We start from the raw sequence: 26,637 nt of genomic DNA, 5'->3' as shown, positions 1-26,637 counted from the left end.
AGGCAGACACTGTAACAAGACAGGAGTGACACCCCCCCATCATCTCTCCCTCTACGAGTTGAAAACCATACCCTCCCTGTCCCCCGCGCCACGATGCTCTGGAACAGGGGACATGGAGGGTGTGGTCTTCAACTCGGACCTTTAGAACACAGGACCATGTGGCCCCTAGTTTCACTCACAAACCATACTCATAATGTTTACCGATAATATATGCCATTTAGCGTTTCGCTTTTATCCAATGCGACTTACAGTCATGCGCATATATCTTTCATACGGGTGGCCCAGAACAAATCCAACCAACGATTTATGGCGTTGCAAGCACCATGCTTTACAAACGGAGCCACACACACACACACACACAAATTCACACATACACAATGTAAAAAAACCCCAGAAAGGCCCCGTCTTCCCAGACATCCCTGTTTCATCAACGAAGTATGATTTGAGAGGGCCAGATCTTTCATTTAATCAGTAGCGGTGCGTGGGTAAAATCACTGGGGAAGCCAATCCAGAAAGAAAAGCCATATTACAACCTATGTGTTGAGATAATGGTGTTGTTTGCTCTAAAACCTGTTAGTTCATATGCCTTGCGACTGTGATATATACAGTGAGGGAAAAAAAGTATTTGATCCACTGCTGATTTTGTACGTTCGCCCACTGCAAAGAAATGATCAGTCTATAATTTTAATGGTAGGTTTATTTGAACAGTGAGAGACCGAATAACAACAAAAACATCCAGAAAAACGCATGTTAAAAATGTTATAAAATGATTTTCATTTTAATGAGGGAAATAAGTATTTGACCCCTCTGCAAAACATGACTTAGTACTTGGTGGCAAAACCCTTGTTGGCAATCACAGAGGTCAGACGTTTCTTGTAGTTGGCCACCAGGTTTGAACACATCTCAGGAGGGATTTTGTCCCACTCCTCTTTGCAGATCTTCTCCAAGTCATTAAGGTTTCGAGGCTGACGTTTGGCAACTCGAAACCTTCAGCTCCCTCCACAGATTTTCTATGGGATTAAGGTCTGGAGACTGGCTAGGCCACTCCAGGACCTTAATGTGCTTCTTCTTCTTTGGGTCATTGTCATGCTGGCATACCCATCCACGACCCATTTTCAATGCCCTGGCTGAGGGAAGGAGGTTCTCACCCAAGATTTGACGGTACATGGCCCCCTCCATCGTCCCTTTGATGCGGTGAAGTTGTCCTGTCGCCTTAGCAGAAAAACACCCCCAAAGCATAAATGTTTCCACCTCCATGTTTGACGGTGGGGATGGTGTTCTTGGGGTCATAGGCAGCATTCCTTCTCCTCCAAACACGGCGAGTTGAGTTGATGCCAAAGAGCTCCATTTTGGTCTCATCTGACCACAACACTTTCACCAGTTGTCCTCTGAATCATTCAGATGTTCATTGGCAAACTTCAGACGGGCATGTATATGTGCTTTCTTGAGCAGGGGGACCTTGCGGGCGCTGCAGGATTTCAGTCCTTCACGGCGTAGCGTGTTACCAATTGTTTTCTTGGCGACTATGGTCCCAGCTGCCTTGAGATCATTGACAAGATCCTCCCGTGTAGTTCTGGGCTGATTCCTCACCGTTCTCATGATCATTGCAACTCCACGAGGTGAGATCTTGCATGGAGCCCCAGGCCGAGGGAGATTGACAGTTCTTTTGTGTTTCTTCCATTTGCGAATAATCGCACCAACTGTTATCACCTTCTCACCAAGCTGCTTGGCGATGGTCTTGTAGCCCATTCCAGCCTTGTGTAGGTCTACAATCTTGTCCCTGACATCCTTGGAGAGCTCTTTGGTCTTGGCCATGGTGGAGAGTTTAGAATCTGATTGATTGATTGCTTCTGTGGACAGGTGTCTTTTATACAGGTAACAAGCTGAGATTAGGAGCGCTCCCTTTAAGAGTGTGCTCCTAATCTCAGCTCGTTACCTGTATAAAAGACACCTGGGAGCCAGAAATCTTTCTGATTGAGAGGGGGTGAAATACTTATTTCCCTCATTAAAATGCAAATCATTTCTAACATTTTTGACATGCGTTTTTCTGGATTTTTTTGTTGTTATTCTGTCTCTCACTGTTCAAATAAACCTACCATTAAAATTATAGACTGATCATTTCTTTGTTAGTGGGCAAACATACAAAATCAGCAGGGGATCAAATACTTTTCCCCCTCGCTGTAGCCCTAAATGTCGAGACAATAAGAAGACACAGTGGCAGAATAAATTCAACCACACATTTGTTTCATTACAAAACCGGAGAGCAGCATCTGTCCAGTGAAGTCTATGACTGTCATACAGTACACTCTTTTAGTTTTTGTTGTCCTAGGCTACCTGGCTAAAATACTTGCTTGCTAGCCTAACTTCCTTTCATGGGCAGCTAGTTCACATTAGCATACTACATCTAGAACTTCCATCCTCTCAGGCCAGGGGCACAACAATGTATGAATTTATGGTTGGATCAGAATCGCCGTAATAATCACAGGTCAGTATGGAGAATTTAGTAAAACCAAGTCTAAATCTCTATCTCCATTCATGGCTAATTTAGGAAAGGGACGATTTTAGCTAGCTAGCTATCTAGCCACCGGAGGACAACAACACAACGAGATGCAAAACAATTCAAGTTTCTCCGTCAATAATGACATTTGTAATGTGATGTGATTGGCCTGAAACCAAATCCAAAAACGGACTGTTTTTTTTTTGTGCGCCAAGACCATTCACAGCTGAGGTCACTCAGTTTAGCTCAATGCTGATTGGCTATTATTTTATACATTTTTTATTAAGGGAGGCCAAATGCTCACTGCCTTCCCTTGCGTTCAATGCTACGGGGCGGCAACAATGTAATGCTCTTTCTGACCAGACAGCATCAGATAGAGACGCTACACATACTGAGGCAGAGGGGCGCTGTTTCGTTTGCACGGATGCTTTCTCCGGTGAGATACATTCAGCCTCTTGCGAATTGAAGGAAATGTATGAAACACAGGGAGGAAAGATAGAAACTAATGTATGTTTTTCTTGGTACATTTTTTTGAGAAGCCTGGCTTCCCTTGGTATCCATGAATACACACCGCCGCATTTAATGGCTGTTTATGGTCTGTGGAAGTGATTGCAAGTAAATGAGTCTGTTCTTACATCATTAAGTTTCTCATTTGTACTGAGACGTAATGAATCTTGTCTTGCATATTTTTTCTCTGTCTAGCCAGTCTGTACCAGCCACTATTGATCATTGCTCATGAATATGATTCCCTTATTACTTCCTTCCATGTTATTACTCTGAAGTTCCAATTTTGAACCCCTTCAAAAGCACACAGACACACATATCGGTGTTTAATTTCACTCCAAAACACACAAATCTGTCTAATTCCGCTCACAAACACACAGACAGACACGCAAACTCATATATTCCCTCATAACCAGAGACAGACACACACGCAATATGTAGCCTAAACATGCGGTTCTACAAAGACATACAACAGATTTGTATACGGAAGAGTTTTGTGATGCGATATGTATTGTAATTACGTATATCACTGTTGGGCTAACATGTGCAGCGACAGCCAAGATGCCATGGCTGTGTTGTGACATGCAGTCCACACCTACTTGGCACACACTGGTTGAGTCAGCGTTGTTTCCAAGTCATTTCAATGAAATGACTTGGAACCAACGTGGAACAGATGTTGAATGGACGTTTGTGCCCCAGCGGGGAGGGCTCTAGATCTGTATCTGACTGTCCTGTACTATCCTCCACAGGACTGGTCGTGTCAAGCATATACAGTAGGTGGTGTCCCAAATTGCAACCTATTCCCTATTTAATGCACCACTTTTGAGCAGAGGGCAGTGGTCCAAAGTAGTGCTCTAAAAAAAAAGGGGCCTGCTCAAAAGGAGTGCACTAAATAGGGAATAGGGTGCCATTCCAAACGGGGCCCTGGTCAAAACGAGTGTACGAAATCACTTCCAGGGTGCCATTTGGGACACACCCATGGGCAGCTAGAGCATATTACAACTCCAGCCAGCCAGGCACGATAGCGTTGAATCACTATGCCTGGTTGGTGAATGCTAGAAAAAGAACCCCTCTCGCTGGATGGTGAAGGATTCCTCACCAGATCATACTACCCTTGAAATTACCCTGATATCACATTTGTGAAAGAACAGTGTGAATTGCTGTTCAAATAGTCCAGACTTCACGAGGTGGAAGCTAAATGAGTATGAGCTATTAGCCACACCAAGTGTGAATGAGGGCCCGGTCCCAAACGTCACCCGATTCCTGTATTGTAACTACTTTTGACCATTGGGACACAGCCGAGATCTTGCATTGTCGCCATAAGCCCGGCTGGACCATAGTAATGGAGAGGACTGAGAGGAGAAGGTCGTTACACCTATTATTGAGGAGTGCATATTTCCCATGAGGCCTTTGTTGATGTTTTGTTCACTAGGTCAGGTGGTCAATGACAACAAGTCAGTGTGTTTCTTGCTCAGTCTGTCTGTCTGTCTGTCTGCCAGTGTGTGTGTCAGTCATTCAGTCATTCAGTCAGTCATTCACAGCAGTATCCCACGCCCTGTTTTAGTCCCTGTAGTCTCTCTGAGGTTGGAGTGACGAGGCATTACTTTGAACAGTCAATCAACCCGGCGCGCTCACAAACAGTGGGCTGCAGGGAAAACAGATATGCAAAAGAAACAAGCCAGGGCCTTGATCAAATCAAGGTTGAGAGAGCCCTCTCTCACTCTCTGTCACTCTCTCTGTCACTCTCTCTGTCACTCTCTCTGTCACTCTCTCTTTACCCTCCTCTGTTACAGTTTCTCTCTTTCTCCTTTTTCTCTCTTTCGTAGCATCGCTTAAGAAAATTATGTTAACCTTTATAAAATCTGACCTTTCGTGGAGAGCCGGCACTCGTTTACCTCTCTCTCTCTCTCTCTCTCTCTCTCTCCCTCTGTCACTCTCTCTCTGCCTGTTCTGAGGCAATCATGTGAGTCTTTATAAAATGTGATTTTTTTTTCTCATGAAAAAGCCTGAAATTACAGCAACACTATTGCGGTCTCTCCCCCATTTCATTTCTCTCTTCTGCCCTCCCTCCATCTTGGTCTCCCTCTACATCTTTATCACTCGTTCCCCTGTCCTCATCTCTCCATCGCCGGCCTCTCAATCTTCATTTCTCTCCCATTTCGTCATCCATTTTCCACCCCTCTAGTAGTGGCTGGTAGTGTGTGTGTATGTTCTGCATCCTGTCACCTCCTGCCATGGATTGAAACACAAATTACACAGCAGCGCTTCAGATATATAGATAGATATATATATATAGATATATATGTATATATATATATATATATATATATATATATATATATATATAGATATATATAGAGAGCGAGAGAGAGAGAGAGAGAGCGAGAGAGAGAGAGAGAGAGAGAGAGAGAGAGAGATTGTGGAAATCATTTAGCAGTGAGAAGCCTACAGAGAGCTGGATATAAACCATATATTACAGGGATAGACCACAGCACTACCATACTAAAACACACACTGTCTAAACACCAGCGGAAAACAAATATGTTAATAAAGTCTAATCGGGATCTATTCTTCTCAGATGCCATTTCTCTTTCTTTTGCTCCTCTATCTTTGCTGGCTAATGCTAAACATCATCAGGTCTCAGCCAGCCACACCCTCAGTCAAGCAGACAGGCAGACACTATCTACGTCTGGAATGGCACCCTATCCCCTGCATAGTGCACAGCATAGGGAATCATTTGGGACGCAGGCAGACAGAGTGGTTATGTGAGAAATGGTGTAGCAGACCGAGACAGACAAAACAGACAGAGACAGGCATAGGGGGCTCTGGTCAAAGGTAGTGCACTACATGGGGAATAGGTTTCCATTTGGGCCCGCAAGCAGACACCGTGGTACTGTGAGGAACGGTGGATCGGACAGAGACAGACCCAGACACAGCAGTAGACAGACGGAGAAGCCATGCCCTGCAGACCAGCCTTCTGCAGTACCAGCAAGCTGCAGCGGGCTAGGCTACATGGTGCTGCTGAACACTGCAGTCTGGGGAGAAAGGAGGAATTCAAAATGCAGTGGTTTATCAACTAGCACAAAACTGGGCCAGGAGACATCAAAAGGCCTCCGTGTGCCTTTGTAGCGTACACACACACACACTCAAATGATGGAAAACACAAACGGGGCGCACACACTTTCTCCAAAAGGTGCTTCCCTCGTTACTAAATGTCGCTAGGCTGGCATTCGAAGTTCTGAAGCAGAAACCTTCAGCGGCTGGAAGGAAAACGATGAGACGTGTCTTGAAGGTGATTAGTGGAAAAGCTCTCGGTGTTGTGAAAGCCGCATCTTCGATGTTGTACACCAGGAAATGACAGGACGTTACAGGCCCAGCAGGGGCTCCCATAGGACTGGCATCAGATGGAATAAACTCACAGAGTAGTCTGCTTCTCAGTGGTGGCTGGTGGCACTTTGAAAATCGGAGGACGGCGCATAGTAATGGTTTGGAATGGAATCAATTGAACTGTATGGTTTCCATGTGTTTGATAGCGTTCCATTCCAGCCATTATTATGAGCTCTACTCCCCTCACCAGCCTCCACTGATTCTGCTGCTCAGTGTACGACACCCGTGTTTATCGACACCCGTGTTTATCAACCTCCGGTCCGTGAGACGTTGCGCCCTAAGTTACAGTAAAGTTACAGTAAAGTTACAGTAAAGTTACAGTAAAGTCAGTTCTACAGAGCTCGGTGTAACGCAAGCGGCCCCCCCAAAAGAGGACAAACCCTTTTTTTTGAGAAACCATGTGTTACACAGAATATTGGCCTGAGTTATGAGGTTTGACTTCGAGGCAGAGAAGCACTCTGTCGACGTTGAAGCTCTCTGCTCTCTAAATAAACGGAGCCTTCAGCCTTGGTGAGGAATGGGCACATTCTACTGAAGTGAGGTATGGAACATCTGCCCAAATGATGCATTGGACAGTTCTGCTAGCTCAAGGGAAGACATGGAATATTCTATTCAGGTAAGGTATGCAATATTTTGTCAAATGTGTGCTTGGAATGTGAAGTCCGAGCTGTGTCTCAAATGGCACCATATGCCCAACAACTGCCACCATTACACTCTTAGAAAAAAGGGTACCAAAAGGATTTTTCAGCTGTCCCCATTAGGAGAACCTTTTTTGGTTCCAGGTAGACCCTCCTTTTTGGTTCCAGGTAGAACACTTTTGGGTTCAATGTAGAACCCTCTGTGGAAAGAGCTCTACATGGAACCCAAAAAGGGTTCTATCTGGAACCAAAAAGGGTTCTCTTATGGGGACAGCCGACGAAAACCTCTAGGTTCTACATAGCACCTTTTCTTCTAAGTGTGTATGGGCCCTGGTCAAAAGAAGTGCACTATATGGGCAATAGGGTACTATTTGGGAAGATTCTTAGAACGCTGTGGTCTAGTGAGGTACAGTTTGTAACTCTCTAGCTACCAAGGTTAATTGGTGACAGAGGTGACACGCATTTAAAAACAAAACACACACACACAGATGCATGCACACACACACAGACACACACACACACACATGCATGCATGCACGTACACGTGAACACACACACCCACACATGCACACACACAGACCAGCCCCCTACCCTGGGCGGCAGCTGTCATTCTGTCCCGTGGCTGGCAGCCTGTTATAAACCCTTATTTTATCTGTCACTGCTACAGTATTTAACGAACTAACTCAACCCACAGGCTCCTGCAACAGTATTTGCCTAACTAACTCAACCCACAGCCTCCTGCTACAGTATTTGTCTAACTAACTCAACCCACAGCCTCCTGCTACAGTATTTGCCTAACTAACTCAACCCACAGCCTCCTGCTACAGTATTTGTCTAACTAACTCAACCCACAGCCTCCTGCTACAGTATTTGCCTAACTAACTCAACCCACAGCCTCCTGCTACAGTATTTGTCTAACTAACTCAACCCACAGCCTCCTGCTACAGTATTTGCCTAACTAACTCAACCCACAGCCTCCTGCTACAGTATTTGTCTAACTAACTCACCCACAGCCTCCTGCTACAGTATTTGCCTAACTAACTCACCCACAGCCTCCGTACAATACACTTCACTTCAGCCCCTGTTGAAAGGCCAGGATCCTATGTACAATGACTGGAAAGAAAGAAGAAATAGGCTGTTCTACATGACACCCATAGGGCTCTGGTCAAAAGTGGTACCTATATACAGTGGCAAGAAAAAGTATGTGAACCCTTTGGAAATGGATTTCTGCATAAATTGGTCATAAGATTTGATCTGATCTTCATCTAAGTCATAACAACAGACAAACGCAGTCTGCTTAAACTAATAACACACAAACAATTATGTCTTTATTGAACACACCGTGTAAACATTCACAGTGCAGGGTGGGAAAAGTATGTGAACCCTTAGATTTAATAACTGGTTGACCCTCCTTTGGCAGCAATAACTTCCACCAAACATTTTCTGTAGTTGCTGATCAGACCTGCACAACGGTTAGGAGGAATTTTGAAACATTCCTCTTTACAAAACTGTTTCAGTTCAGCAATATTCATGGGATGTCTGGTGTGAACTGCTCTCTTGAGGTCATGCAACAGCACCTCATTCCGGTTGAGGTCAGGACTCTGGACTGGGCCACTCCAGAAGGTGTATTTTCTTCTGTTGAAGCCATTCTGTTGTTGAACTACTTCTGTGTTTTGGGTCGTTGTCCTGTTGCATCACCCAACTTCTGGGTGATGTCCGGTTGAGCTTCAATTGGCGGACAGATAGCCTTACATTCTCCTGCAAAATGTCTTGATAAACTTGGGAAATATGTCGATGATAGCAAGCTGTCCAGGCCCTGAGGCAGAAAAGCAGCCCCAAATCATGAGGCTCCCTCCACCATACTTTTCAGTTGGGATGAGGTTTTTATGTTGGTGTGCTGTGCCTTTTTTTCTCCACACATAGTGTTGTGTGTTCCTTCCAAACAACTCAACTGTAGTTTCATCTGTCCACAGAATATTTTGCCAGTAGCGCTGTGGAACATTCTGGTGCTCTTTTGCGAACTTCAGACGTGCAGCAATGCTTTTTTTGGACAGCAGTGGCTTCTTCCATGGTGTCCTCCCATGAACAACATTCTTGTTTAGTGTTTTACGTATCGTAGACTCGTCGACAGAGATGTTAGCATGTTCCAGAGATGTCTGTAAGTCTTTAGCTGACACTAGGATTCTTCTTAACCTCACTGAGCATTCTGCGCTGTGCTATTGCGGTCATCTTTGCAGGACGGCCACTCCTAGGGGGAGTGGCAACAGTGCTGAACTTTCTCCATTTATAGAAAATTTGTCTTACCGTGGACTGATGAACAGAGATACTTTTGTAACCCTTTCCAGCTTCATACAAGTCAATAATGCTTAACCTTAGGTCTTGTGAGATCTCTTTTGTTTGAGGCATGGTTCACATCAAGCAATGCTTCTTGTGAATAGCAAACTCAAATGTTGTGAGTGTTTTTGTTAGGGCAGGGCAGCTTTAACCAACATCTCCAATCTCTTCTCATTGATTGGACTCCAGGTTAGCTGACTCCTGTCTCCAATTATCTTTTGGAGAAGTCATTAGCCTAGGGGTTCACATACCTTTTTCCAACCTACACTGTGAATGTTTAAATTATGTATTCAATATAGACAAGAAAAATACAATAATTTGTGTGTTATTAGTTTAAGCAGACCGTGTTTGTCCATTGTTGTGACTTAGTGGGAGATCAGATAAAATGTCATGACCAATTTATGCAGAAATCCGGGTAATTCCAAAGGGTTCACATACTTTTTCTTGCCACTGCATATCGAATAGGGTGCCATTTGGGACGCTGACATAGACTAGAAGAAAACATTTTTAAAAATGGCACACATTTTTTTTTTATATACGTAACTTACTCAATGGAACACCGGATGTTATGGAAAATAAAAAATATCTGGTGGTTTTCTTTAGATGTTCTATTGTAGTGTCTGAAAGATTCAGTGTGTTGTGTCCAGGTGGGATGCTTGACCAGTTTAGGCCAGTCTACTGACTGGAGCACACTACCTCAACTCTAGACTCTGCTGTGGCTAATTATTGGTAATAGGGTTGCAACCAAAATGTCCAGGTTTTCCAGAAATCCTGGTTAGAAGATTCAACGTTCCCTGCTTATTCCCTCCTGATTCTGATAATCATCCCCAACTGTGATTTCTGGGGAAAAAAATTGAATTTGGTGAAAGATTTTGCTACCCTAGTTGGTAGGTTTGATTAAACAAATATATTTTCATTGCATATTAGATAGACATGCGCTACAGAATGAACGTCTTGTTATCTTGGAATTGCTGTCAAATTCCAAGATGCAACTAAACGTGTGGATACACACGATAATGAGTTATTATAACGTATAAGTATGGTGTTTAATAGAGTTGGTGTTTAATGGAATTAGGACATGTGGGTTTCATGGAGAGATGGTAGCAGAAATCCCCGAGCCTCGGGATAGGAGGGTTTAGGATGCGTCCAAAATGGCAACCTATTCCCATATGGGCCCTGGTCAAATGCAGTGCACTATGAAGGAAATAGAGTACCATTTAGTACACAAGCCATATTCTCTGTGCTGCAGCTAGCCCAGTTTTCAGACCAGGCAGTTTTTCCCCCAACTAATCTTTCAGCCAAAAGCCGACAAGCTCGCTCTCCAGTTGGTGTTCATTGTTTGACTAAATCATGAATGACTTTGTAATTAAATCTTGATTCCATCATGTTCGCTCCTCATGTGAATTCTCTGAAATCAGCCGATCCTTCATGGCTTCACATTATGGTTTAACCACGTCTGATTTTTATCGCCTTATGCTCTAATTTCATTTCCGCCTTTCTATCTGCTCTCTCCCTCTTTCTTTGCTGCTTTTCTTCTTCTTTTTCTCTCCAGGCTATTATCTTCCACTCTTCAATTCAGTTCAATTGAAATGGCTTTAATATCCCCAAACCAATGGTTATTGATGCCACGGCAAAGATAGCATGCGATACAGGTCTTCAAAAAAGGGACATCTCGCTCTCCCCTTCTCTCTCCTTCTCTCCCCTTCTCTCCCTGATGAAATGATCAGCCTGTAGACAGCGAAGGATGTTGTTATTGGGACACCTGACTCCCCCGCATAAGACCAGCATGTTAGCGTCACATTCACTTAAAACAAAGAATTCTGTGCTGTCTGATGCAGTGTTATCTCTGTCATTGCAGCTCTTGTTCTGTCTAACGCAAATGCAACGCATACGCCTAAACACACATACACACACTGGTACACACGCATGCATGTGCATCCCAACAAATACACGCATGCACACACCACACACACACACACACACACACGTACAAATATAAAATGGGGTCTGGAATTATTTATTTATTATTATTTAAAAAAAAAAAATGTAACCTTTATTTAACTAAGCAAGTCAGTTAAGAGTAAATTCTTATTTTCAATGACGGGCTACCCCGGCCAAACCCGGACGACGCTGGGCCAATTGTGCACCACCCTACGGGGCTCCCAATCATGGCCGGATGTGATACAGCCTGGATTCAAACCAGGGACTGTAGTGAGGCCTGTTGCACTGAGATGCAGTGCCTTAGACCTCTGGGCCACTCGGGAGCTCAAATTGACACCCTTAATAAAGACAAGCAAAAAATACTGTGTAAAATAAATCATTCAAATAAGGAGCTATATTGTACGCTCCAAAATAGCTCAGAGAAAGAGATTTTGTTTAACAAGTAATATTTATTTCCTAAAATAGATACGGGTCAATATTATTTGATATTATTGGTGTTTCCAATGCCTTTCAATATCTCACCTTGCAGGATAACAGCACTGGGAACTTTTCCAAAATGTTTTATGAGTTGGAGAACACATTGGGGGGGGAATCTTTCCAGATCCTTGAGATCCTTCGTCTGCATGCATGTAAACATCAGTCTAGGTACACCATTAGTGAGGATCACTCACACAACTAAAGGACAAAACAGAAAAAAAACGTCTGATGAAACTGCAGTTCCTCACAATAAAATGGCAGCTCTTAAGATTGTTCAATTCAAACCACAGGTTTTCAATGGGTTTCAACTTCTGAGACTGAGATGGCTGTTGCAAAATGCAGATTTTGTGGCAAATATTACCATTTCTTTGTTGATGTGGATGTGTACTTGGGGTTATTGTCTTCCTGGCAGATCCACTTGTGGCAAAGTTTGTCCTGGTACCGGATAGAGTTCATGATACCAGTGACCTCAACAAGGTCCCCAGGACCAGTGGAGGCAAAATAGCCCCATATCATCAACAATCCACCAGCATATTTTACAGTCCGTATGTGGTTATTTTCGGCTCATGCGTTCTCATTTCGATGCCAAACCCACCACTGGTGATGCGAGGCCACGGAGCTCTATTTTCAGGTCATCTGACCAAAACACCGGTTCCAATCCAAGTGCCAAGGCCATCTAGCAAACTCCAGGCATTTACATTTGTTGGATGACATGAAAATAGAGGTATGTTTGAGCATACAGTATAGCATTTGAATGACTTCTTTTTTTTTTAAGTCATTTTTGCTCATCTTTATCAAGGGTGTCAATCATTTCGGACCCCAATTTACATGCACTTCTGCATGCGCGCGCGCACACACACACAACATCCATCTTCCCTTTTCAGATGACTAGATGAGCATGGAGGATTGACAATCCTGCAATTGGTTGATGGCATATCATGGCCATATGTTAGACCCTGTTAATGTCACTCTAAATTGCATGGCTGTCATGACGTTGTTTTTATGCGGCCTCGTCTTCAGCCTCACGCCACCAAAAATGTCTGCGTCTCAAATGGCAGCCTATTCCCTATTTAGTGCACTACTTTTAACCAAAATATATAGGGAATCGGGTGCCATTTGGGAATCATCCAATGAGTTCCATTCCACCAGGATCAGGAAGGCACATTGGCCTATCATGCTGAACACTAGGACAGTGTCCCAAATACACCCTATTCCTTATGTAGCGCACTACTTTTGATCAGAGTCCTCCTATTCTTCTTCCTCCTCCTCTTCCTCCTCATCATCATCAATATAGAGCGATACAGACAATCTAATGTCATTGCACCGTTAGTAGATCTGTGCTGTGCAGTAGGCAAGCAGCCACGCAGACCGACTCAGTCCATGGTAACTGGGTTGGAGGTTAAATCTCATGGTCCTGTGCTTTCTCACGGGCTAGATCAAGCGGAACACTCTGCCTCTCTCGCTCTCTCTCTGTCTCCCTGACAGCCTGTGACAAGCTCACCCAGGGCTCAGCTGAAAAAATACCAACACCCACGGACACACTGCTCCCTCGGTTTCTCTGTCTCTCTTATCCTCTCTGTCTTTATCTGTTTCTCTCTGTCTCTCTTATCCTCTCTGTCTTTATCTGTTTCTCTCTGTCTCTCTTATCCTCTCTGTCTTTATCTGTTTCTCTCTCGCTCTCTTATCCTCTCTGTCTTTATCTGTTTCTCTCTGTCTCTCTTATCCTCTCTGTCTTTATCTGTTTCTCTCTGTCTCTCTTATCCTCTCTGTCTTTATCTGTTTCTCTCTGTCTCTCTTATCCTCTCTGTCTTTATCTGTTTCTCTGTCTCTCTTATCCTCTCTGTCTTTATCTGTTTCTCTCTGTCTCTCTTATCCTCTCTGTCTTTATCTGTTTCTCTCTGTCTCTCTTATCCTCTCTGTCTTTATCTGTTTCTCTCTGTCTCTCTTACCCTCTCTGTCTTTATCTGTTTCTCTCTGTCTCTCTTACCCTCTCTGTCTTTATCTGTTTCTCTCTGTCTCTCTTACCCTCTCTGTCTTCATCTATTGCTCTCTCTCTCTTACCCTCTCTGTCTTCATCTATTTCTCTCTCTCTCTCTCTCTCTCTTACCCTCTCTGTCTTGATCTATTTCTCTCTCTCTCTCTCTCTCTCTCTCTCTCTCTCTCTCTTACCCTCTCTGTCTTCATCTATTTCTCTCTCTCTCTCTCTCTTACCCTCTCTGTCTTCATCTATTTCTCTCTCTCTCTCTCTCACTCTCTGTACAGTAGCTCTTTGGTCCCCATCTAATTCCGTTCAATTTCACTCTTTCTTCCCCTCTCTGAACCCCACCTCCACTCATCTCTACTCCTCTCCTCCCATTCTCTCCTCTATTTCTTATCCTCTCCTCCCCTCCTCATGTATCCTCCCATTCCCTCCTCTCTCTCCCATTTCAAGCCTGGGGCATCTCATCTCTATCTCTTGTCCACTCTTATTTGCACACACTCACTCCAATATATGTTCATCTCATATACAGTACAGTACACACTCTCTGTCTCATCACAGACACACACACACACACACACACACACACACACACACACATTACTGCATCTCCAGAGGGCCAGTGAGTAGTGTGGTTGGAGCTGGTCCTGGGTCAGTGCCCGGTGGATGGCCAGTCACAGTCCCAGGATGAATTACCTTACTGTGGGTTATTTACCTTGGCCCTTACCTGGCCCTCCCAACAGGCCTCGGTACTCGCCCCCGGAGGATTCATCACCATCACCCCACCTGCATTATCTTCTCTCTGGAACACTGACTCACTGAATTGCCCATAGGGCTCTGGTCAAAAGTAGTGCACTAGTTAGGGAATAGGGTGCCACTTGGGAAGCAGACACTGACTTCCTGACTCACTGACTCTATGAAAAGCAACCAACCTGACCAAATGACTCTGTTATAACCTGGACCACCGTCTCTAACCACATTCTCTAAACCGGACCACATTCTCTAAACCGGACCACATTCTCTGTTCCTGAGGTCCTGACCCAAACTCATCAGGCATTGTAAAACATGACGATATACAAACAAAATCTTGTATAACTGTTAAACAGGTCTTTAAATATATTCCCCCTAACAGTTCCACACAGCCGATCAGAAGCAGGTCCTACCTCAGTGAGGTGCGGGTTGGGGTTGAAGCCACACTGGTTGCACACCGTGGATCGGCACTGGGTGCAGGTGCTGCAGTTTGGCTGGTTGTCCTCCGTGGTGCCCGTCAGGTCGGCCGTCTTACAGACGGGGCACAGCTTGCTGCTGGGCATGGGGGCGATCTGGGGCACGGAGTAGGGCGAGGTGGGGGTGACTGCGGGGGACACCGATGGGGACCGTCCCGTCCTGCTACTACCCACGTCCACCTGGAGGTTCTTGCGGGCGACGTGGCTCTGACCCTGCTGCTCCCTCTGGGAGGCCAGGCGGTCCCCCGTCCCAGGCCCAGTCTGGACCCCCGCCTTGGGCCCGGACCCAGGGTCTGTCTGGGGGGGTCTTGCAGAGATGCTGTGGAGAACAGACACATGTTAGACTCTCGTGAGAGGATGTTATGTTACACCTCAGAAAAGCAGGCCTTTTTGGGGTCAAAGATTTAAGTGAAACCTCTTAAAGTGTTAAACAGGGAGCAATAATTTTGAATATCACAAGTATCAACATTGAAACATATCTATTTTTTTGGTCATGAATCCTGAACGAAAGGGTTTGCAAGTTGCCAATTTGCTTTGGCCAATACCAATATGGGCACGAAAAAGGGAAAGACTGTGTGAGCTGGAGAAATTGACTGTTTTCTCTTGGTGAGATAAGAGGAGAACAGCGTTTGGTTCCTTCAAAGAGCGGCAAATGTTTTTTTTCCTTTCTGCTTCACTGCTTCCTCTTCCTCGCCCACAGTTTTCAGCCTTCTGACCCCCTGGCAGTGGAAAAGACAGGCTGGGTCTCACATGGCACCCTATTCCCTATATAGTGCACTACTTTTGACCAGAGCCCTGGTCATAAATAGTGCACTAAATAGGGAATAAGGTGCCATTTGAGGCACAGCCTCAGTTTCCCCTACAGTATAGTAGCTCTGGAGATGGAAGGAAGCAGTAGGCAACTGAACAAACACCCTCTCCATCACACACACACACACACACACACACACACACACCTCGCCAACCCCGCAGTCCGCTGATCCCGAACCAAGCATGCATACATGTAATTCAAGTAGTTGGTTTGTGTTGAGTTTATATGGAATAAATGTGCTAGTGTCTGCAGCCTATGAGAGGTTTAGATAGAAGTGAGTCTTGGGTATGGTAGTGAATTGCATTCAGTTATGTTCCTTAAAATGCCTCTCCGGTGAATTGTCTCTGTGGACTTACACGTCACGTCTCTCTCTCGATGGAGAGGAGAATGAAAAGACGAGGCGAGAAGGTGGTTTAACCAGACGTTGGCAGCACTAACAACTTCCCCTCTCGTCTCTTTTTCTCTCTTTCCCAATCTGCCCTCTCTGCCCCACAGACACCCGCCCATGGATTGGCTACAGCGATTCAAATAGAACTCCTGGCTTTCTGCTTCCCTGTGAGAACAACAACGCTGCGCAGGCCTTTGTTTTGACGCGCGCGTCTTCTTTCAAAGTCCAGGAGCCTCCATCAGTAGTCAGGACTCTGTTCGGCAGCACGCCATTTCCAGGGCGGGAGAAGGAGATGGAAATGAGGGAAGAGGAGAATGAAAATAGAACTGTTTGTGACAGTGAGTCACTGAAGACGGGCTGAGCAGAGTGGAGCAGAGCAGCTGGTTGTGAAGCAGCGCTCAAATCACCCGTTTTTCTCTCTCTCTCTCTCTAGGAATCGTTCTGTTCACCTAAGACCTGCTCACAGAAACACAAGCGCTATAAAGGCTTGACAAGAACTCTCCTCGACAAAGTCTTCCTGGCAGTGTGCCGTATCCACAATAGAATCCGTAATAATGAGCCGAATGAAAATGTGCTAAGCTAGGCTCCCGGTTACATCAAATATACATCTATGAGATGTAAAATGTCTTATCAGAAGAGCGCCATGCCTGTTGTTCTACATTGGGCAAAGTGAGGGAGACCTCAGTCGTAATCTCAATTGGACCCTACCGTTGCTTCTTTCCAACGGCAGAAAATAAATACAGGTATTATGCTATTGAGTGACCATCATGGTAGCAATACTGACCATCAGCTATCACCGTTCAACTCGCGGAAACCGGTGCATTTCTCCATTCCATCGTTTACAACTTTATTACTAACAAACTGCATCTAGTTTGGAAAGGGGTCAAATAAAGCAGTATTAAAAAATATGTTTGGTGGCAACTAATATGTTTTATTTGGGTTAAAAATCTATTGTTACGCTAATAAAGGCTTGTAGAGTGGAATCCCCTGTGGTCCTGACAAAGCCCAAGCCTCAGGCGTTAGACGAACAAAGCCCAAACCTCAGGCGTTAGACAAACAATCAAACACACACACACACCAGGTATTAAAACCAAACGGCAGGAAGCCCCGAGTGGGATAGCAGCGCTCTATGGGATAGATCTCCCCATCCACCTCTTCAAAACAACCTCTTCAGATGCTTTCATCCACCAGTGAACAGCACTCTGTTGAAAGCAAAGCACCTTGGGATTTTGCATCTGTTGTTATTAAGCAATGAGAGGCAAGGCAGGTGGTTTGCTTTATGCCAGAGTGAAAAGTATAAAACGCTTGGTGCAACTCTCCTCTCCGATAAGCGTCGCTCTGGGTCCGATGCCAGTGGAAGTGAGTAGGAAGCGGAGCCTTTTTGTTGGTGCGCGGCGAGAGCGAGAGAGCTAGGGCTCCGAACCGCCGTGCCAAATACCAATGTCACAGACGATCAAGTGAACAGTGTTGCTTACCTACACAGCTCAACAACGCATCTGCAGTAGGCCTGCCGATGTACAGTGTGTACAGCAACTACCTTCAGTGAAGGCTACTATAGAACACGCTATTCTGAGTAGAGACAGATATCTACGTTCTCAGTCATTACAAATGAACCCACTGTATCTTCTCAGTACGGAGGCCTCTACCCTTACTGCACATTTTCAACGCAGACGATAATAGAATCATATAGGCCATTTAGCAGAAACTTTGATTCCCAAGCACCTTACAATCATGCGTGCATAGATTTTTTTGTACGGTGGCCCCAGCGGGAATTGAACCCACAATCCAGGCGATGCAAGCGCCACGCTCTACCAACTGAGCCACAGAGAAAATTGACCAAGACGCAATTCCGGTACAGACAGATATTCAGACACTGTCGGAGGTACAACCCCAGCTGCTGTACACAGAGCTCTTCCGTGAAGAGACAGACGGAGCTGACCTCCTCAGAACCAACACAGGGCTGTGCTCACTAATGGCGCTTCATGTGGGACCTTTTAGCAGTGAATTATTCCAATCTATACGGAATATATATTGAAATAAAATGGACAGGCAATTACCATTTCCTTTATGAACATGGTCAGTGGCAGGGAACTCAATATTTCAGCAGCAGGAGATGGTGCTGAGGTGTGTCTCAAATGTTACCCTATTCCCCTTTATAGTGCACTCCTTTTGACTCACGGGTCCTGGACGTAGTGCACTATGTGGGGAATAGTGTGCCGTTTGAGATGCAGACCGGGTTTCTCTGACTCCCTCCCATCTTTCTCCTGATAGAGGTAATAGTCTGGAGAAAATCTCACACCCCAGAGAGTTTCTTAGTTTGTTCATAGATTTACATCATCCCCTCTGTCTTCTACTGGAAGGGAAACGGCTAGCCAGCTGAGATTGAGAATTAGATTGTCTCTCTCTCTCTGTGTACGTGTGTGTGTGTGTGTGTGTGTGTGTGTGTGTGTGTGGAGCGTGCGCAGGAAAGAGGGATAAGTAGGAATGTAAGAACGTAAGAGTGAAGGTTTCGATGTGAACATAATGTGAACGTATTACGTGAGTACCACATGTTCCGTATTGTGTGCGGGAATGCTCTCAGTTCCAAATATCCGTGCTCTGTATGTTTGTGAGATTCCATGGCAGTAAACTGGGAGTACATACATAAGCATTTCATGATACAACCACCACCTATCATCACTATCAGCATGATCAAGTCAACCACTGATGCTCTTTTTAGCTGTGGAAACAACACCATGGGTCATTCAGACAAGGTGAAACGTCACAAAGGATAAATAACGGTTGGGAAGAGCTTGTGTGTTTATCACAAATGGCCCCCTGTTCCCTTTATTGGGACCATTGGGCCCTGGTCAAAAGTAGTGCACTATATAGGGAATAGGGGGCCATTGGGCCCTGGTCAAAAGTAGGGCACTATAAAGGGAATAGGGGGCCATTGGGCCCTGGTAAATAGTAGTGCACTAAATAGGGAATAGGGGGCCATTTGGGATGCATAATGATGAATAAATCACCTGGTCTTGGCCACATCTGGGGTTTGGGAGCCATTGTGAAAATATGCCATTATTTGATTATAATATTTGGAATATGCCATTATTCCAAAACATGTCAATATCTGCAAGTAATATAGATCTGGATCCAATGCAACGATGTGGGCAAGATTGCAGGGAGGGAGCCATTTCCCCAAGCTTTTCTATCACCTAGGTGGCGGTGCATTGACAAATAACACAGAAGGACTACAGGACTATTATGGCGTCCGCGGGTTTAAATGGTACCCTATTCCATATTTAGTACACTACTTTTGACCAAGGACCATAGGGTTCTGGTCAAAAGTAGTGCACTATATAGGGCACAGGGTGCCATTTGGGACATATTCTGTGCCTGTCTGCACATTCCAAGCTGACCCTTGGGTCTTTGTCGAAGCACAAATGGCAGGGATATTCCCGTGGGAATCCGAAATGGGACCCTAGACTCTATATAGTGGCCTGCTTTTGACCAGTGCAGTGCACCATATTGGAAATAGGGTGCCATTTCAGACGCAGGTCTTTAACACAAATCAACTCAAAATAATTAGATGGGGCCTGGTCAAAAGTTGTGCACCATTTGGGACGCAAATAATCCACAGCGGTCACTATCAAATCTGTATGATTGCATACTGCGGATCAATGACGAACCAACAACCACGTGACCGGACGTCTGATCCATTAGGCAACGTATGAGTCCCAAATGGCACCCTATTCCCTGTGGGCCCCTGGTCAAAAGTAGTGCACTACTTAGGGAATTAGGGCACCATTTGGGATGCAAAGGATACAAATGCTGATTAGCAACAGCTACTCCCATGGGCCTTGTGGAGGGGTATCTGAGCAAGCGTAGGGACACGTGGTTGTCTGGCAGCTACAGCTTGGAGTGCTTGGGTTCATCATAGACCTCTGGTTTTTCTAGGCCATCTCTACGACTACTGCTTAACATTACCAGATGTTCAGCTAAATTAAAAATACACTCTGCATAGTGCAATCTATGCTCCCATGTGCTTCATTGGCATTTTCCACCCTCATCACGTCTGATGAAGACCTAGGTGTGAAAACGTTGCCAATCAAGTTCAGTGGCTCAGTCACCACACACACATGGCTTACATCCCAAATGGCACCCTATTCCCTATATTCCCCATGGCCCTGGTCAAAAGTAGTGCACTATATTGGGAATAGGGGGCTATATTGGACGTGAATTTAAGTCTCACATCTGTTAGGCAGTTTGTCGGGAATGTGAGACGAAGATAGCAATGAGCCTTTAAAACCACCTACTGGGTTTTTTTAATGAAACATGGTAATGGGTTTCTCTCTCTCTCACCCTCTCTCCCTACCTCTGTCCTTTCTCTCTCTCCAGAGGTACGGCTACACACATATATGTTGCAGTCTCGCACCGATTGATTTGCCATGGGCTATTGGCTGAGATATCACAATAAAACATAGCCACGGAAAATGCAGAGCGAACAGCACCAACCGTCAACCCATCTGTGGTTGTCACAGGCTGGGTGATTTGTGGTGTACATGTAGCACCACCCAGAGAGAGAAATTCACTGATTTGTGAGGAGGAATCTGAATTGACGTTCACAGAATTCACATACTGCACATGCAAAAATAGGCAAACAGACTGCCTGGACTAGCCTCCTGTGATCCAGGAATATGGAATAGGGTACCATACATACACACCCCGGACATTGAACGGACATCGAAACCCATTTCATGAATCTCCCGACTAACAGTTCTTGTGCCGAGGTTGCTTCCAGAGGCAGTTTGGTAGTGTGTGTTGAAACTGACAGATGATTTTTACGTGCTACTCACTTCAGCACTCGACGGTCCCGTTCTGTGAGCTTGTGTGGGCTACCACTTCGCTGCTGAGCCGTTGTTGCTAGACATTTCCACTTCAAAGGAACAACAATTTTAAGAACTGGAAAGGTGGCATCCTACAACGGTTCAGTAAGGCCATTCTACTGCAAATGTTTGTCTATGGAGATTGCATGGATATGTGCTCTATTTAATAAACCTGTCAGCAATGGGTGTGGCTGAAATAGCCGAATCCACTAATTTGAAGGGGTGTCCACACACACACACACACACATACACACACACACAGTACCAGTCAAAAGTTTGGACATGCCTACTTATTAAAGGGTTTTCTTTATTTTTCCTATATTGTAGAATCATGTAGTAAGCAAAAAAAGTGTTAAACAAATCAAAATATATTTATATTTCAGATTCTTAAAAGTAGCCACCCTTTGCCTTGATGACAGCTTTGCACACTCTTGGCATTCTCTCAACCAGCTTCATGGGGTATTCACCTGGAATGCATTTCAACTAACAGGTATGCCATGTTAAAAGTAAATTTGTGGAATTTCTTTCCTTCTTAATGCGTTTGAGCCAATCAGTTGTGTTGTGACAAGGTAGAGGTGATATACAGAAGATAGCCCTATTTGGTAGAAAACCAAGTGTTTTCTTCAAGTGCAGTCGCAAAAACCATCAAGCGCTATGATGAAACTGGTTCTCATGAGGACCGCCACAGGAAAGAAAGATCCAGAGTTACCTCTGCTGCAGAGGATAAGTTCATTAGAGTTAAATGCACCTCAGATTGCAGCCCAAATAAATGCTTCACAGAGTTTAAGTAACAGACACATCTCAACATCAACTGTTCAGAGGAGACTGCGTGAATCAGACCTTCATGGTCAAACTGCTGCAAAGAAACCATTACTAGAAGAAGAGACTTGCTTGGGCCAAGAAACACGAACAATGGACATTAGACCGGTGGAAATCTGTCCTTTGGTCTGATGAGTCCAAATTTGCAATTTTTGGTTCAAACCGCCGTGTCTTAGGTGAACGGATGATCTCCGCATGTGTAGTTCAAACCTTGAAGCATGGAGGAGGAGGTGCGATGGTGTCGGGGTGCTTTGCTGATGACACTGTCTGGGATTTATTTAGAACTCAAGGCACACATAACCAGCATGGCTACCACAGCATTTTGCAGGGATACGCAATCCCATCTGGTGTGCGCTTAGTGGGACTATCATTTGTTTTTCAACAGGACAATGATCCAACACACCTCCAGGCTGTGTAAGGGCTATTTGACAAAGAAGGAAAGGGATGGAGTGCTGCATCAGATGAACAGGCCTCCACAATCACCCGATCTCAACCCAATTGAGATGGTTTGGGATGAGTTGGACCGCAGAGTGAAGACAAAGCAGCCAACAAGTGCTTAGCATATGTGGGAACTCCTTCAAAACTGTTGGAAAAGCATTCCAGGTGAAGCTGGTTGAGAGAATGCCAAGCGAGTGCAAAGCTGTCATCAAGGCAAAGGGTGGCTACTTTGAAGAATCTAAAATATATTTTGATTTGTATAACACTTAAGTTACTACATGATTCCATGTGTTATTTCATTGTTTGATTATTCTACAATGTAGAAAATAGTAAAAATAAATAAAAACACTTCAATGAGTAGGTGTGTCCAAACTTTTGACTGGTACTGTACATACAGTGCATTTGGAAAGTATTCAGACACCTTGACTTTTTCCACATTTTGTTACGTTACAGCCTTATTCTAAAACATATAAAATAACAAAAAAATCCTCATTAATCTACACACAATGCCCCGTAATGAAAAAGTGAAAACCGATTTGTAGACATTTTTGCAAATGTATAAAAATGAACAAACTGAAATATCACATTTTACATAAGTATTCAGACCTTTTATTCAGTAGTTTGTTGAACCACCTTTGGCAGAGATTACAGCATCAAGTCTTCTTGGGTATGACTCTACAAGCTTGGCAAATCTGTATTTGGAGAGTTTCTCCCATTCTTCTCTGCAGATCCTCTCAAGCTCTGTCAGGTTTGATGGGAAGCTTCGCTGTACAACTATTTTCAGGTCTCTCCGGAGATGTTCGATCGGGTTCAAGTCCGGGCTCTGGTAGGGCCACTCAAGGACAATCAGAGACTTGTCCCGAAGACACTCCTGCGCTCCTGCGTTGTCTTGGCTGTGTGCTTAGGGTCGTTGTACTGTTGGAAGGTGAAACTTCAACCCAGTCTGAGCGCTCTGGAGCATATTTTCACCAAGGATCTCTCTGCACTTTGTTCTGTTCATCTTTCCCTCGATCCTGACTAGTCTCCCAGTCCCTGCCACTGAAAAACATCCCCAAAGCATGATGCTGCCACCACCATGCTTCACCGTAGGGATGGTTCCAGGTTTCCTCCAGATGTGACACTTGGCATTCAGGCCAAAGAGTTCAATCTTGGTTTCATCAGACCAGAGAATCTTGTTTCTCATGGCCTGAGAGTGCCTTTTGGCACCTAAAAAAAAGTGGGCTGTCTTGTGCCTTTTGCTTAGGAGTGGCTTCCGCCTGCCCACTCTACCATAAAGGCCTGATTGGTGGAGTGCTGCAGAGATGGTTGTCCTTCTGGAAGGTTCTCCCATCTCCACGGAGGGACTCTGGAGCTCTGTCAGAGTGACCATCGGGTTCTTGGTCACCTCACTGACCAAGGCCCTTTTCCCTCGATTGCTCAGTTTGTGATATCAGTTTTTTGTGATATCAGATTTTTTTTGCAAAACAAAAATTATGTTTTCACTTTGTCATTATGGGGTATTGTGTGTAGATTGATGAAGATTGTTTATTTATTTCAATCCATTTCAGAATAAAGCTGTAATGTAACAAAATGTTGAAAAGTGAAGGGGTCTGAATACTTTCTGAATGCACTGTATATACATTATATTATTTTGGAGGGTTGGAGGTGGTGGCCTTCACTACCCTATGCGTTCTGTCTCGGACAAGGCTTACATACATGCAAAAAGTAGCCAATATACTGTACATACTACATGCAAAATACAGGCAGCGCTATCTGCAGATGGTATTCTGGTCTTCAGCTTGTGTCATCCAGTCACACTGAGGCCATCAGTCTGACAGTTATCCACACACACACAGGTCTTCAGCTGAGCATCCTGTGTGTGTGTGTGTGTGTGTATGTGTGTGTGTGTGTGTGTGTGTGTGTTTAATTGTTACAAATGAATAATGAGTAGCAAATTAATATTAATAGTAAACACACAGTAGGCTAGGCTACATTTTACAAATGACAAAAGACCATATGGGGAGGGAAAGCGACTATTCTTCTTCACGTGAGGCATATGATTCACTAAGATTCGGCCTTGATGTAACAATCATGGACGTAGCATGCAAACTTTACTTTGCACAGTCCATTTTACTGGCTCATACGTGGGAACATATTTACGTTTTATTTACGACATGGTGCTCCAACAGCGCAACGGACCATTTAAAAGGTGTGGCGATACAAATGATTCAAGAGTTATGGAAACACGTTGACTCAATATGCTTTCATCCCATCACCCCGTCTCTAAAGTACAGTATGTTACTAATCTATCGTTTTTTTCTTTTTCTATTGGAATATTCTATATTGAAGAAGTGATTATTGTATTTTCTATTAAGGCTCTAACGGTCGCCTTTTAGACTGCTATTTAGCAGGTGTTGTGGTCAATTGACGAGACAAAAACGGTTGATCTTTCTCTGAATCTACGTCACGTGAAAAAGACCACTACAGTCACTGCAGCTGCTTTTCCTCACACGTCACGCCCATCGTGGAATCAAAGTGTAAAAAGCAATGGAATCCCTTATCTACTAAAAGGGCTACATTTTAGAGATCACCAAAAGAGAATGGAAAAAGTATGAACGTGATGTTTCGCTTCATCGTAAAGAGATGGCCCCACTAGTATAGCTACAATCTGATAGCCCAATCTCACGCACACCGTGCAAGAGCGGGCGTGGAATCGTCATCAATGAAAATGTTCAATTTGGTGGCTACAATATGCTTACGCACGCTATAATTATACAGTATAGAGCTGTGACCATTCACGATTTAAAATGTCTACCTTCTCTTTATAGCTTATACAGTAGCCGACTGCCTTACTTTAGCTTACCCGCCTGTTAACGTGAGGTTTAGCCATTTATGCACGACTGCTGCATCACATTTGTACAAGTAACCTATTCAACAAATGGCTACATTGCAAAGCTAGGAATCACCTAGCCTATATGGACAACATGTGTTGACAACGATATTGTAAATAAATAATTAAAAACACCAGCTGTAGCCTATTTTCTCCACACTCTGACAAACGGCCACTATAGGCTATAGCTGATCGTCCACTAAAGGCTACGCTACATGACATGCATCACGATAAATACATATCCTGGAAACAGAAACACTGTTGTTTTATTGTCACGGTTCTGCAGAGAACTGTCCCAGATAGTACCTGTTAATCCCCGGGCCGGGTCCGGCCCCCGTCCCTCCCGTTGGCGCACCATTGCTGGGCTTGATGAGCTGTCCAGAGCCTGCTGGTGCTGAAATGGAAGTCGGAGCCCCCGGGGAAGGAACAGTGGAGCCGGGCTGCCCCGGCTGGCCCTCTCCCTCGATGCTGCCTTCGTTCCCCATCGTCTCGGAAGATGATTCGGAGGAGAGAAACGAAGTTGTAGAGGGTTCTACAGTTAGAATAAAAAACTCAGAGGAAACTCAACGCTGCTCCCCTTCCGCCATCATCACCTATAATTCTGTTTCCTGCACGGAGCACGCGCACTGGCGGAAAGACAGAGGACGCGCGCTGACGCAAAAGGGAGTGAGCGCGTACGGGCGCGTGCCCTTAAGTCCTCGTTTGTGTCGCCTGCCAAGACACTTGAACCGATTTGAAAAACATGACATTTTCCAATATAGAAGCAATTTAAACATGAAACTGTCATTCATCGCCATTGTCCACTGCATGTTACGTAGGCGTAGTGTTTGTTAATAGGCCTACTATGCTACACGGAGAGGCTTGTCTCTCTAACAGTGGACCAATTACAGTGGTGCTCTCCAGGTTGTGCAACCTGTTATGCTCTAAAGCGCTGAGATGGATTGAAAATAATGACCACTAAATAGAATAAACCAAATCTTCTATGAAGCCTGCACGGTCTCTTCCTCGTTAAAAGGCTACATTCTCAAAGGGCACTAGACAGATAATGCATCCAAAATGGCACCCTATTCCCTATTTAGTGCACTGCTTTTGACCAGGGCCCACAGGGCTCTGATCAAAAGTAGTAAACTGGATAGAGAATAGGGTGCTATTTGGGTGTCAGCCAGCTGCCCTGTCCCTTCCAGTCCCCCTGTCTGTCCTTTCTGGCCACGGTTTCCGTGACTATTGATCAGTTAACTATTGATCAGCTCTGCAGGACCCAGCGGATGTCATTTCCTCCACAGCGAAGGCTACTCCATCATTGATAAGGCTATCTACAATCTCTCCCCTCAGCACCACTCTCATTCATTCACGCTCCTGCGAAAAACCCGGTTGTCACTAGCTTCTATAGCCACAAAGTCATAAACCCTGCCTATTTAAAAAAAAAAAAAAAAGTATCTTCTTAAAGTTGGATTTTAAACTTAAC

General features: G+C 44.7%; 1 protein-coding gene across 1 annotated transcript in view; it reads right to left on the bottom strand.

The window, feature by feature from the left end:
* LOC106565168 (protein bassoon) overlaps positions 1-25,770 on the bottom strand; it is a 105,852-nt gene extending 80,082 nt beyond the window's left edge. Inside the window, 2 exon segments of the mRNA XM_014131999.3 lie at positions 14,920-15,301; positions 25,479-25,770. Of these exon segments, the coding sequence (XP_013987474.2) occupies positions 14,920-15,301; positions 25,479-25,657 (561 nt within the window). The 5' untranslated portion in view covers positions 25,658-25,770.
* Positions 25,771-26,637: the final 867 nt, after the last annotated feature.

Source organism: Salmo salar, chromosome 12, assembly GCF_965601325.2.
Source record: "Salmo salar chromosome 12, fSalSal1, whole genome shotgun sequence".
NCBI lineage: Eukaryota > Metazoa > Chordata > Actinopteri > Salmoniformes > Salmonidae > Salmo > Salmo salar.
The sequence above is the reverse complement of the archived record's forward strand: the minus strand, read 5'-3'. Positions and strand labels throughout refer to the sequence as shown.